Source organism: Electrophorus electricus, chromosome 22, assembly GCF_041902795.1.
Source record: "Electrophorus electricus isolate QZ-2024a chromosome 22, ASM4190279v1, whole genome shotgun sequence".
In the NCBI taxonomy this organism is placed as follows: domain Eukaryota; kingdom Metazoa; phylum Chordata; class Actinopteri; order Gymnotiformes; family Gymnotidae; genus Electrophorus; species Electrophorus electricus.
In genome coordinates, this window is record NC_137518.1 from 610,788 (window position 1) to 625,167 (window position 14,380).

The 14,380-nt window shown below is 40.9% G+C and overlaps 2 protein-coding genes across 6 annotated transcripts in view; both read left to right on the forward strand.

The window, feature by feature from the left end:
* The first annotated feature begins 718 nt into the window (after positions 1-718).
* Positions 719-8,182, forward strand: tnfrsf1b (tumor necrosis factor receptor superfamily, member 1B). 3 transcript variants are annotated; one of them, XM_027017543.3, is made up of 9 exons: positions 719-933; positions 2,338-2,431; positions 3,823-3,948; positions 4,036-4,188; positions 4,344-4,431; positions 5,757-6,007; positions 6,290-6,364; positions 6,587-6,621; positions 6,799-8,182. In XM_027017543.3, exons 1-9 carry the CDS (start codon positions 874-876, stop codon positions 7,165-7,167), a joined length of 1,251 nt encoding a protein of 416 aa, XP_026873344.3. In that variant the 5' UTR covers positions 719-873; the 3' UTR covers positions 7,168-8,182. The 3 variants fall into 3 exon arrangements, with proteins under 3 accessions (XP_026873344.3, XP_026873345.3, XP_026873346.3); XM_027017544.3 differs by having other exon boundaries at positions 6,293-6,364; XM_027017545.3 differs by having other exon boundaries at positions 3,823-3,930.
* A 2,438-nt stretch (positions 8,183-10,620) lies between these two features.
* trim62.1 (tripartite motif containing 62, tandem duplicate 1) overlaps positions 10,621-14,380 on the forward strand; it is a 40,813-nt gene continuing 37,053 nt past the window's right edge. For 2 of the 3 annotated variants that reach the window (XM_035520477.2, XM_035520479.2), the window contains exons 1-2: positions 10,621-10,849; positions 11,598-12,201. In XM_035520477.2, coding sequence (XP_035376370.1) covers positions 11,788-12,201 — 414 coding nt within the window. In that variant the 5' untranslated portion in view covers positions 10,621-10,849; positions 11,598-11,787. The remainder of the gene's footprint in view (positions 10,850-11,597; positions 12,202-14,380) is intronic. The other variant, XM_035520478.2, reaches the window with a different exon arrangement.

Here is a 14,380-nt window from a genome sequence, read left to right on the forward strand (position 1 = left end):
GCCTTAATCAGGCATGTCCCGAAATCGCTTCACAAATACTAACTGTGTATTATTGGTACAGAGTTTTCAGCTCCGAAAAACCGACTTCTGAGCCTCGCAGCGCGGTCACTCCCGTGTAAAGGCTTTGGCAGAGTCGTGCGCGTGTCTCACAAGGACGGGGGTTGGATTTCATGCTGCTTGTATCTCGTTTCACTTATTTCACTATTAGAATTGGTCGGATTTGTGCCAGTGTATGTTCTTTTGAAAGGAATATTTTTTTTCTCCTTACCGCAATTGTAGTCAAGTCAAGACGTGTTTTGATATCCAAATGTTGAAGTTTGCATTGCAGATCTGAGATTATAATAAAGGTGCTCTCGTGCGGCTCGCTGTAGCACATCACAACCACCATCTGATGTTCTCGGTTAAAACCTGAGGAGTGCGAGACAGATCGAGAAAGAGATGATTTCGGATAAAACTGGATTACCAAAGATGCTTGATCGGATAGTTGACATCTGCGGGAAAGATCGCCTTTAAACTAGATGGCACCTTGGCCAAGGCTTTATACTTTTAAGGGTTATGACGTACCACGAAGTCCATTCACGTTCAGTGACGTTTATAATAAACGCTAAAGATGTGGTGTAGTAGGCTGTAGGTGTACTAACGTATAAGAATATATTGCCTAACGCTAGTTGTGCAAGTCAGCCTAATAGGCGTACGAGTCTGCGCGAAGCGTCAACAGTCAATCCAATAGGAAGTCGCGAGTGCTCCACGTTGGAGGAGCACAAGCGTGTCTGCATCACCCTCAGCCGCGCGCCTCCGCCCCGAGCGCGTTCACTGCAGCCCAGCGATGGTCGGCGCTACTTCTCTCATGTCGGGGCGCTGAAAGATTGAACGATGATTTTGGGGCTTCAGTGCGTAGTTCTTGGTGTTGTTGTGCATCTTACGAGAGGAAAGGTAGGGAACAATTTATCTACTCTGCTAATTTAGCTGACTAATGTTTCTCGGTAATGATTCATTGCCACAGTCATCTCATTTTTCACAGTCGCTCCTCGTTACTGAGGATTCAATATCCTGTATTCTGTCTAGATATAAATAATAAAAGATGATCCTTGTTTACATTTTGTTGATTTAAAGTGATTCTTGCGCTTATATTAGCCAGCGGTGGAGACCTGTAACTTTCTGACACGTTTGGTTTCTTTATACCGGACGCAGACATCTAGAAGCTCTTAGACCTACAAACATGAACATACAGCTCAGGTCTGCCTAGTTCAACACAATTAGGCTATTCTGATTAAAACGATTTGTGCCAACGTCAGAAATGCTTGTACATTTAGTTAAGTGTTAAAATGTGACCTGGGGGATTAAGATGAGGTTTAACGCGCTCAGGCAGACGATCATGTCCAGCTAACATTCCTCAGAGTGGCTGCAGACATGTAGACTTTAAACATACCTTCAGTCACTTTTATAAACCCAAACGAGTTATGCATAAAGATACATCAGGTGTGTGTGTGTGTGTGTGTGTGTGTAAAAGCTGATATCTGTCTGTAAAGCGTCCTTGAGTTCGAGAAAGGCGCTATATAAATGTGGCATAATTATAATACAGCATTTAACGCGGTATGATAAATAGGCCTCGTTGAAATGGTATATCAGCTTATCAATGATAAATCAATTGTCAGTAAAGTCGTGTCCGGGAGCTGTGTTCCGGAAAGGTAAGCTGCTCTGTGGCTTCATGCGGGTTCCCGTTACCCTGCGCGCCTCAGTACTTTCCCGCTTCGCTTCTCGTCTGTGTCTGGGGGGAAAAACGTGTCTGTGTTAAATGTACGGTTTTTTGTTTTTTTTTTCTGACTTATGGTTCAAAGATGAATGTAGTTTACTATATATGTATACTAATATATGTAGTTTACTAATATATATATATATATATATATATATATATATATATATATATTATAAAAATTCTTGAAGCTCTTTAAGTTTAAAGACTTCTTTCTTCTTTTATCACCTGCCGATAAATAATTAGAAATCACGCATTTCTAATTCGATTGAATTGCATTATATCGATTAACTTGCATAATATTGATAACGCAAGACCAACTTTCTAAAACTTCCCTTTACTGAGTTCCTAAACAGACCCAGTCAACTGCTATACTGACAGTCACGTACAAGTCAAAGTTTCCTAATACTCATGTTGATGTTGTTGCCAAACTTGCTAAAATCATGTGATGCATCGATTTCTAACATTGTTTTGAAATGCAGTTTCTAGTGAGTTCGAGAGAACTGCCTTTTGGCGGGAGCGGCTCAGTGGTATCAGTTCCCAGTAATCTGTAGAGGTTGAAGTTGCCTCCCTGTGTTCTGCAGTTACACTCCCTCCCGTACGCATCCAGTGGGTCTTGCAGGAACACCACCACCGAATACGTTAAGGACAACCGCTGCTGCAACAGATGCCAGCCAGGTAGGAGCACCTCACCTTCTTAACCCTCTCGACCCTCCTGACCCTTGGCAGTGACCTGTCTTGCTCCATGTCCGGGGCTCCTCGAACATTCTGATGCTGAGCGGAACACAACACAAGGATTTTTATTTTATATGGTTATATCATTACAGGAACCAGAGCGACTGGTTTATTTATTTATTTTATATGATTATATCGTTACAGGAAACAGAGCGACAGGTTTATTTATTTATTTTTTATGATTATATCGTTACAGGAAACAGCGACAGGTTTATTTATTTATTTTTTATGATTATATCGTTACAGGAAACAGAGCGACAGGTTTATTTATTTATTTTTTATGATTATATCGTTACAGGAAACAGAGCGACAGGTTTATTTATTTATTTTTTATGATTATATCGTTACAGGAAACAGAGCGACAGGTTTATTTATTTATTTTTTATGATTATATCGTTACAGGAAACAGAGCGACAGGTTTATTTATTTATTTTTTATGATTATATCGTTACAGGAAACAGAGCGACAGGTTTATTTATTTATTTTTTATGATTATATCGTTACAGGAAACAGAGCGACAGGTTTATTTATTTATTTTTTATGATTATATCGTTACAGGAAACAGAGCGACAGGTTTATTTATTTATTTTTTATGATTATATCGTTACAGGAAACAGAGCGACAGGTTTATTTATTTATTTTTTATGATTATATCGTTACAGGAAACAGAGCGACAGGTTTATTTATTTTTTATGATTATATCGTTACAGGAAACAGAGCGACAGGTTTATTTATTTATTTTTTATGATTATATCGTTACAGGAAACAGAGCGACAGGTTTATTTATTTATTTTTTATGATTATATCGTTACAGGAAACAGCGCGACAGGTTTATTTATTTATTTTTTATGATTATATCGTTACAGGAAACAGCGCGACAGGTTTATTTATTTATTTTTTATGATTATATCGTTACAGGAAACAGCGCGACAGGTTTATTTATTTATTTTTTATGATTATATCGTTACAGGAAACAGCGCGACAGGTTTATTTATTTATTTTTTATGATTATATCGTTACAGGAAACAGCGCGACAGGTTTATTTATTTATTTTTTATGATTATATCGTTACAGGAAACAGCGCGACAGGTTTATTTATTTATTTTTTATGATTATATCGTTACAGGAAACAGCGCGACAGGTTTATTTATTTATTTTTTATGATTATATCGTTACAGGAAACAGCGCGACAGGTTTATTTATTTATTTTTTATGATTATATCGTTACAGGAAACAGCGCGACAGGTTTATTTATTTATTTTTTATGATTATATCGTTACAGGAAACAGCGCGACAGGTTTATTTATTTATTTTTTATGATTATATCGTTACAGGAAACAGAGTGACTACCATCTGCAGCAAAGATGTCAATACAGTCTGTGAGCCATGCCAGGATGGGACGTACTCTGACAATTTTAATTATCACCCCAACTGCTTCAGATGTAATAAGTGTTCACAAAGTAGGAGTCCAGTCTTTCTTGTCCATTGTATCTACCATGTACATTCAGATCCCTGAAAGCTGCATGACTGCTTGAATGTTTTGGCAGATAAAAACCTTGTTATTGCCAAGCAGTGCACCAAAGTCAGTGACACAGTGTGTGTCTGTAAGGCTGGGATGCAGTGCGTCCACTCATCACGCACGATGTCCTGTGATAAGTGTATAAAGGTTTGCCCCCCTGGCCAAGGAATCAGTCCATCAGGTTAATCTTTATTTCTTACTTCATTATTTCTTTCCTTTTTTTTATTTTTATTTTTTAGAAAAACTGTGAACAATTGCTTACTGTGAGACTTGGTTGTTGACTGTTATTTGTGCTCAACTGTGTGTGTGTGGTGTGTGTGCGCGCATGTCCTGCAGGAACAGCCAGAAGTAACAAGTGTGCCCCTTGTCCCGAGGGTACATTCTCTAAAGACAGCAGCTTCCGTCCATGCCAGCCTCATACACGGTAATTTATCTACTGCTGCTAAGTATGCGTGTGTCCCGTATGTCTAGCAGTGGTGACTCGGGTGAAAGTACCTGACTAGTAATCAGAAGGTTGCCAGTTCAAGTGCTGCCACTACTTTGGTGTAAATATGCTGTAAAGCATAGTTCATATACCAGCAATGAACTACTAACATAGTCCATATACCAGCGATGACTATGCAGATAGTGGTCTGGTGATATTCTGATTTCTTTACTGTAATGTTCTTAAACTATTCAGAAGCCTCTGCTGGGTAACCTTCATTCATAAATCAGTACATAATATGTCAAGTATCCAATAAAGAATCAGAGGAACCGCAACCTTGAACACTTCAACCAATCCAAGAATCTCAGCTCCACATACAGTAAAGAATGTGATGTTTTCTAAGCATAAACATCTTCCTGGTTCTTGTAAATGTCTGTTGCATTTTGCGTTCTGCAACACCTTTTTAAACAGCCCAGTAAAAGCTGTGTGACATCAATAAGAGAACAAAAAAAATGAAACCATTAAAATCAAAGCGCCCCCTTCAGAGTGTCTGGTTATATGAAGAACGTTTGTGATTTGTAGTTTAATTTTTCATTTCATTTGCCATACTGGTGAGCATCAGTTCTGCTGTCAGTGATCATTTGTGCTTGTTTGGGTTTTGCTTCAGAGAAACACACACACAACTCTAATAGACATGCAGACACACAATCATTCACACATACACAACTCTAATAGACATGCAGACACAATCATTCACACATACACAACTCTATTAGACATAGTCACACTCACACAACACTATTAGACATGCACACACAAATTCACACACACTATTAGACATGCACACACACAATCATTCACACACACAACTCTATTAAAGTTGTCTACCCACACTAGGGTGGCATATACCCACATCTAATAGACATGCAGACACACACAATCATTCAGACCAGGATAATTTATTAGGAATGTTGGAAGAAACTGGAGATCCTGGTGGAAATTGATACAGGGAGAACATGGAAACTCCACCCAGATAGGGACATGAACCAGAGACCTTAGTGCTGAGAGGCAAACGTGCTAACTAACCAGCCACCATGGTACCCAAGATAAGCGTGCAGCCTAAGCTCCACACTTATACATAGGAGAAACTGACTACATCATTTGCCTCTGTGAAATCCAGTGTTAAGTTTGGTTTTAATCCAGTTTTAAAGACTGTAATCCTGCTATATCAATTGTTTTGGAGTACTGCAGTCAGCAGTCGCTGTATTTTTAAATACACATATGAACTGAACCTTTGTACTTAAGCGGGGTCTTTCATTATTTAGGTGTGACTTGCAGGGCAGAAAAGTGTTACATCCTGGCACTTCAGAATACGACGCCATATGCGATAGGGCCAATACATCTGACCCTCGCCCTGCGACATTGACTGCAACACCTGGACCTTTGGTAGTGGACACTTCCATAACCTCCTTGCTCCTCATTCGCAACCCCAGAACACAGGCTTTACCAACCTCCTCCTTCATTGTCAAATTTCTACCTACTGATTTTCCGGACCAAACGGAATCTTACTGGATTGGTAAGAATGTACGCAGTTTTGTGGGAAGGAGGCTGATTACTGTAAACATCTTATCTGCTGTGAATGTTCTCAGTAATCAGTGTTTCCTGGCATTGTGTGAGACTAACGAGATAAGCAAGCTCCTGGCAGTTGTACAGAGGGGTCTGTTTTATGAGGGAGCTGATGGGTTTGAAGATTGATTGCTTTTCCTTCTTTGTACTGGATGTTCTTTCCTGTTGCTCTTGGCTCTGCACTTTCTCTTCCTCTTGCTCCCCCAAATCTTTTCTCTCTTTTGCTCGTCAGCAGGTCTGGGTGCCGTTGCTGCTGTTGCACTATTGGTTTTGCTGACAGTGACTTTCGTAATTCATCACAGGAAAGGTAATGTGTACAGGGTTGTCATCTCATCTAACAGACTTCTCACACCAGATGAGATGGATAAGAGATTGCTTTTAATAAGTTCTTTCAATTTCTTACTTTTTTTTTTTTTTTTTGGACTTCTTAGTTAATCATGTCTCCTTATGTGTTGTGTGTGTGATGATGAAAGAATAAATATGATCATGGCTTTTTTTAACCATTCTTTTTTTTTCTCCTTATCTGAAGATTTAATTAAACCTGCTGTCGAGGATGCAGTTCAGGTAAGTATATAAAGTGTAGAAATATGATGACCTGCAGTAATAGTAACATTTCACTTATACGTTTGTGTTCAGGATAACTAAGGGTTAGCGTGTCTAGCCCTTGCCTGGATTGTAAGGTTTGCTTCTTCCTCTGTATCTTCTCCCACCCTCCCTCGCTGTCCCTCTGGGGTGGGGCAGGTCTCGGACATCCACCACAGTCACACCGAGAGCCAGTGCCTGCTGGTGGACAGTAAGACCGAGCCGTCCACGTCATCGTCAGATAGCCACAGCCAGGCGGAGTTGAGCCGAGGGCAGAGCGTGGATAGTGGCTACCCTGAGCATGGCACGCTGCCCAGCCCGTGTGTCAACCTCAGCATCACGGCCACCTTCAACTGCCAGCTGAAAACTGGCGCTAACTCCTGCTCCATCCCCATTGACCAGCCAGCCCCGCCCCCAGCCTCTGAGCTTCCTCTTTCTCAGGAGGAGGAGTTATGTAGTTCCTGCCAATCAGAGGAAAGCAAAGACGCTGTGTGTTTGGCACAAGAGACCGGGAAAACCGTGGAATGAACATGAGAGGGAGGACCACCACCTCTTTTGTTTCATGGCAGCTGTGAATGCTTAATCCTGCCATGGGTGCGTGCGTCTGTCTGTGTGCGTGCGTCTGTGTGCGTGCGTGTTCACAGAAACACTCATGTTGCTGTCCTCGCAGCCTGATAGTGATCTCACACTTTCTGTGCTATAAACAGAAGGTTTTATGTTAAGCTGTCATGGTTTGACAGATGTGTGCGACCTGCTTCAGTGTTTTCACCTAGTGTTTGGTTTAAGACATTAGTACATTAGACCAGACATATGATGCAATGTTAAAATCAGACTTCAGGCATGAATACAGCCACCATCCATAAACAGTTCTGTATAGTTTTATCAGAAAACAGTTGGTGCTTGACATCAACAAAACTAAATCAAATAATTCATGAGCTTAATTAAAAAGAAGTAACCAAGGAAAGCTAGGTGTTAGATACACCTGCCTGTGGTCATTTCAGTGTAAAACAGTCACAGTCAAATGAGCTGAACCCATGACATACTTAGCACAACAGATTAGTGCAAGCAAGTCACTAGTAGGCTCGCTCTGGCTAGAGTCTGTGAAGGAGAGTCCCCAGTGCAATTTACACATACGTTTGATTTTGAAACACACCCATACATTTTTAGAAATAGTTTTGTTCTTTAAAAAATAGAAATCGGCGATGACGGACAACTGTGCCCCCCAGTGGTGGTTACGAATGCTGACCTATGTTTTTGAATGCAGAAATGTACTACCATCCCGAATCAGCGAAATTTCCAAACATAATGTTATATGTAATATATAATGTTTAAAATATTGCCAAAAATAATTTCTTAAGTGGTTTGTATAATGTTAAAAACTAAATGTGCAATGGGAGCGTACACATATAAAAATGTAAATGTATATATGTAAAAAAAAAAAAAAAAAAAATTTAAGAAACCATTTCTTTTTTAATACCATGCTCGTATTATGTACATCTTAAGTCTGAATATATGCACTGATTAAAATATATAATTTTAAAAAGAGTCGTCCTGTCTTTTTGAAGCAGCAGAGTAAGTTTTGGGCGCAACTGTCTTTTGCTCATTTGTGTCCTGTCTCCTACATGGTTTATAAAGGGTTAATGTTAAAAGGTTTCATCGGCATTGTTTCTAGATGTTAAAGAGATTCCCTTTAAGGGGTGCAGGTCTGTAGTTTAGGTGTTTATCACAGTATGTAGAGTAAGGGTCCCCTGCAGGATATGGCTTAGAGTGATCAGAAGGCCTGCAAAGTGACCACGTTTAGAGACACGTGGGTGTCTGTGCGTTAGTGAGTTACGGTTATAGTGATCAGAAGGCCTGCAAAGTGACCACGTTTAGAGACAGGTGGGTGTGCGTTAGTGAGTTACGGTTATAGTTATCAGAAGGCCTGCAAAGTGACCATGTTTAGAGACACATGGGTGACTGTGCGTTAGTGGGAAGTCGCTGACCCTTCCCTGAAGAGCTGCATGAGGACTTGGAAACGAAAGCGTATGAGTCAGAAAATGCAAAGCAGCGTTTGGTTTGTAGGAAATGGGTTTGCTTGCACTGGCAATCTGGCACCAAAAAAACAGGAAACAGTAACCGAGGTGAGTGAGCAGTTGAGTAAACAACTGAGGTGAAGACCACAACACTACCTGTAATTACCACTTTATTTCTAGTGAAAGTATCTACGTGTTCTGCTATATGATTATATTGCACATTAAATGATTTGACTGCGCTTGAAAGCACGTGCCCCAGATGCCGTGGTCTCGGGCTACAGAGACGGAACACCCTCTGGAGGAGATCAGCATTACTTATTACATTCACCACAGAGCTCTTACAACTGTGGTAGCAGTTGCTTCATGAATGATGCCAAAACCAGTGGCCTATGAACGCAAGTTTTATGAAGCAGAAATCATTTTGTTTTTGTACACTATGAGCATGGATACATAAGATGTTTGCTTCTGCCATCTGAATGTAATTATGAGAGGCAAAGGTCTCAATTCAATTAATAAGCAGTAGTGATAAAAAAAAAGTGTTTTTATAACTGCTGTGGAAATACTATTAAATAAGATGGAAGTTAATTTGGATAATTTGAATAAATTATGGATTATGGGTAACAGTGAACACAATAAGGATGATGGTTGAACAGATAAGTGACCTAATAGGAACGCTACCAATTGTATTCTACCTTCTACTTGGGTATAATAATTCATCAAACAATTTCTTTGGGATGGAAGGAAACCTAGAATTCATATGGATAAGCTTTGCCAACTACAGAGGGTAAGATGCTTATCATTATCAAATATAAAATATTACTGTGTTACTTCTGAAATGGCTAAGTGTCTCCTTGGTTACAAAACAGCAGTGCCATAATTGAATACATTCGCATTCAGAGTATTAACAGCTGGTCTAATAACCTGTGCTTGGCAGACTTGCAGATACTGGAAAGAGTCTCAAACTTCTATAGTGAACGTGTGAAGGGAACAAACAAAAGAAACACATCCTTGTGAAAGTGTGTTGGGTAGATCACACCAGGAACAAGCCGTAAAGAACAACGGCACACCCTTAGTGTGCGCATGTCAAACTTCCTTTTGGCAAGAATGTGATGTGTTTATTTATTTCAGTTTTTTTTTTCCTGGTTTGCATAATTTATACATGAAATTCAATAACAACTTTGTTATATTAAAAAAGAAAGAAAGAAAACAAACACAAAAAATAAAAGGACCTACCCAACATAAGCAATATTTTCAAGGATAGTCAAAATAAAATAAAAGTCAGAAGCTCTGGTGTAAAACAGGACAAGGCATAGGTCTCACACACACACACACACACACACACACACACACACACACACACACACACACATATATATATATGTGTGTGTGTGTGTGTATATGTGTGTGTGTGTATATCTATCTATCTATCTATCTATCTATCTATCTATCTATCTATCTATCTATCTATCTATCTATCTGTATATATATATATATGTGTGTGTGTATATCTATCTATCTATCTATCTATCTATCTATCTATCTATCTATCTATATATATATATATATATATATATATATATAGAGAGAGAGAGAGAGAGAGAGAGAGAGAGAGAGAGAGAGAGAGAGAGAGAGAGAGAGAGAGAGAGAGAGAGAGAGAGATACACACACATGCACCGTAGGAGTGTAGCTGCATAATTTACGCCAAAAACGAGGAAGCATGAGCTATACCATTAATGCGCCAGAGGGGATTTGTTTCGCTGCGATAAACTCGTTATTGTTAAATCTAATGCATAAACCAATGAATAAAAGATTAATTGTTAACTAGTTTTATACATCGCCGTGTCATTTTATGTTCGCTGGATGCAGTGTTAACAGAAACGCCGTTGCCTGTTTCACTCCCGTGGCCTCGCCCTTGGTGAGTTGGTTTGCTCCGTTGCTGTGCGCTGCTTCTTCCTGGACAGTCGCGAGCGCTCGGAGCTTCTAGGAGGTGCGCGCGAGAGGACAGGCAGGCGTCCGTTAAACGTCGCGCGACTGAGGCGATGAGACACGAGCAAACCGGGGACGGATCGTCGGATATAAACACACGAACAAACCGGGGACGGAGCCTCAGATATAAACACACAGAGGAGCGCGTCTTTACCGCTCCAGGAGCCTCAGAGTAAGCGGTCATGTTGGGCATTTAGCCACCTAGCTTGGTAGGTTACTTCAGCGAGCTAACGGCTAACGGCAGTGCTATGATCTGTGTTTACACATTAGCAACTCCACTAGCTCATTAGTTAGCAAGCGGTTTATCATTAGGAAACCAAATGTGCAGAAAATGAAACTGGTGTTTAACACAGAGATATATGCTTGTGCCAACTTTTGCACAGTTAGCCATCAGTTGCGGACAGCCATTGTAATGTTGAAGACAGCTAAAGACGAGCTGGGGAGAGTCTGGATGGTCCTGTCGATTAGCTAGCGTTTGCTCTGTAGCCGTCTCAGTGATTACTGTGTACTTATAACATTTTTATTATTTTGCCGAGTGCCTTTCAGCGGCGGTTATTGCAAAGTTATCAGTCCGCTTTCAGCTGACCTAACATTAGGCGATTTCAGATTGTCGCTCAATTGTTCCTTAGCTTGCAGCAAAAACGAAAGCGATACAGTCGTGGAAAGATTTCGTCTATTGTACATGGATATCGTCTGATTCACTACCCTTGGCACTGTTTCCCCAGTTTGCCTTTGTCGTTTCTTACCACAGGGTTAAGTGCACTAAAGTCTATAGCCTTATATGTAGCTATGCTTTACAGTTAAAAAACATGAGAAGGAGCTGTAGCAGTATTAAACGTCCTGATCACTCATAAAATAATAGAGTTAAAACTCTTAATTTAGGATTAATTTACGTTCTAGTTTTGTCTGCCTGTTGTAAAAGTCAAAAACTTGTTTTGTTCTGCCCTTTTTTAACAGAACATCTGGAAGAACAGACGGAGGAGCCCTAAAGACGCTCAGTAACCAGATTGAAGAAGCACTTGTTGTTTTGTAGAGTCCATCAGTTTCTCTGTTAAGGCCATTTTAGCTGAACGTTGCCTCAGTCACGTAGGCAGACAGACTGTGTCTATCGTTCAACATTAAGGTCCAGCCCCCTTCCACTCGGTACATGCAGATGGCTTGTTGTCTGAAGGATGAGCTGTTATGTTCCATCTGCCTGAGCATCTACCAAGATCCGGTCAGTTTCGGCTGTGAGCACTACTTCTGTCGCAAGTGCATCACAGAGCACTGGAGCCGGCAGGAGCACCACGGGACGCGCGACTGTCCCGAGTGCAGGCGCACCTTCACAGACCCGCTCCTCTCACCCAGCCTCAAGCTCTCCAACATCGTGGAGCGATACTCTGCCTTCCCGCTTGATGCCATCCTTAATGCTCAGAGGAGCTCCTACCCCTGCAAAGACCACGAGAAGGTCAAGCTGTTTTGCCTCAGCGACAAGAGCCTGGTGTGCTTCTTCTGTGACGAGCCGGCTTTGCACGAGCAGCACCAGGTGACCACCATCGACGAGGCTTATGAGGAGATACAGGTCAGTTGGTCTCCCCACATGTGGGTATTACTGGAAGATCTCTGGGGGATGACTAGTTTAGTTATGCTGTTGAGCTGGCATGTTTAGCGATAAGAAGTGCTTGTGCAACAGTGGAGGTGTGAAATCTACACAGTAGAGTCACAGTCAAGTCACACAGTACAAGATTAAAATTTAAGATCCCTTAGTTTTTAATCTAAGCCTGTATAGAAACTGTGCAGCTAGATCAGTCTTGCTAGGTTAAATATGTCAGTTTGCAAAAGAACGTTTTCGGCAAACTGAATGGAAATGGAAAACTTAATAAGCTGTACTGACTTCAAGACTTTCATTTCTGTTGGTTCTGAACTTGTTACCTTTTTTCTTTAAATAAATATATTGTGGAGGCTTCTGTTTGTTGTTGCTGTGCAAGAGTAGTGAGTTCTCCACAGAACGGGTGTCTCCTGAACCCAAAGAACGGGGGTGTCTCCCGAACCCAAAGAACGGGGGTGTCTCCCGAACCCAAAGAACGGGGGTGTCTCCCGAACCCAAAGAACGGGGGTGTCTCCCGAACCCAAAGAACGGGGGTGTCTCCCGAACCCAAAGAACGGGGGTGTCTCCCGAACCCAAAGAACGGGTGTCTCTCCCGAACCCAAAGAACGGGTGTCTCTCCCGAACCACCAGTCTGGAAAGGCAAAGGCCACCTGGGCCGTTAGAAATGCTGGTCACACAGTGTTATTGAGCGTCCATACATTGAGCATAGGAGGATGCTCTAGCAACAGTATTGTCCTAATAAGGAAACTGTACTCATGAACCCCTGGTGACAAAGGGCACATGGTTTCAGCTTCAATTCAAACCCAAATGTGGTCCAAGGTAATAATCAGACAAAGAGGAGCAACATGATATAAAAGGAGTTTCACGCTTCTCTAATGTGGATGTAAATGACGTCACATATGTTCATCACAGCATGAACAGGCATTGCCCTACAAGGCTGACCAGGTTTGGCTGGTGTGTATCTTGTTGGTGGGATACAGATTAAGCACACTTACATTGTTTTTAAAAACACTGATGTTTTTGGGAGCCATTGTATTCATGTCCAAAGAGTTCTATGAAGTTTGTTTTTACTGTACATTATGTTGTATTTTTGTAAGGGAATTCTCTGGTGTTAAACCGTAAAAGCCCAAGATATTTTACTGAGCACTGAGTAATGGGTTTTAGGAAGTTTTTGTCAAATGCTTGGATCCAGAGTTACAGGTGGGGCTAAAACATTATCTCCTACTGTCTTCCCTGGGGCATAATTCCCCAGCAAAATATTAGCATCATCTGTAACTCTGAAATCAAACAGCATTCTTGGAGTGATCCTTTAAATGTCTGTGCATGAGCTTGTGCAGGGCTACACCACTGTAAGGCTGGTGCTTGTCCTGTTTCTTCTGTTTTCCTTCAGCTTTTACTGAGCCAAAAAGTCCGAAGTCATTGAGCAGATCTACTCTTTGAAGTCAGCTGTTTTATCTGGATTGCTCTTGGCTTCTGTTATTGTTCCAGCTTGAAGTGGGGTTTGATAAAAAAACATAGGGGTAACACTTGTTTCAAATGTTATGCTCTTATGTAGTGTGGTGCACTTTAAGCTGTGTGTCTTCTTTAGCACATGAAGTTCTCATAAAAAAAAAAATCTGAAGCTTCTCAGAAACCTAGATTTCTGTGGATGATACACATGCCTTCAGCACCTTGGCTCATATGCGCTGTAGGATATGAATATCTAGGGCTGTTTGGCTTGGTGCTTCTGCTGTTTTTGTTCCACTGCCAACAAATGATGACATCTCCTTTGGATATGCGAAATCCAGACTAAAGTAATGCACAGCGTGACCTAGCCATCTTTAATTTGTCCTGCACATCTTCTCATTGCGAAAGGAGATGTTTAAGCCTGGTCTGTTAATGAACAGCCTTGTGTGAGTGCTCTTTGTCTAATATAGTAATTAGACATTTGTTTTTGTTTGTATATATAGTAATTATAGAAAGTTTTTTATTGTATGAGCCCGTACTATGCCATACCCCCAAGCAAAGAATAGAGGCAGGTATATATTATTTGTTTAACTACATGTATATAAGTCTACAGTATTTGTGTAACACACCATATGTATCTCCATATGTTAATCTAAATGCAGGGGATGAATATTTTAGTCTGTGTGCGCAGAGTCCTGGGGAAGAT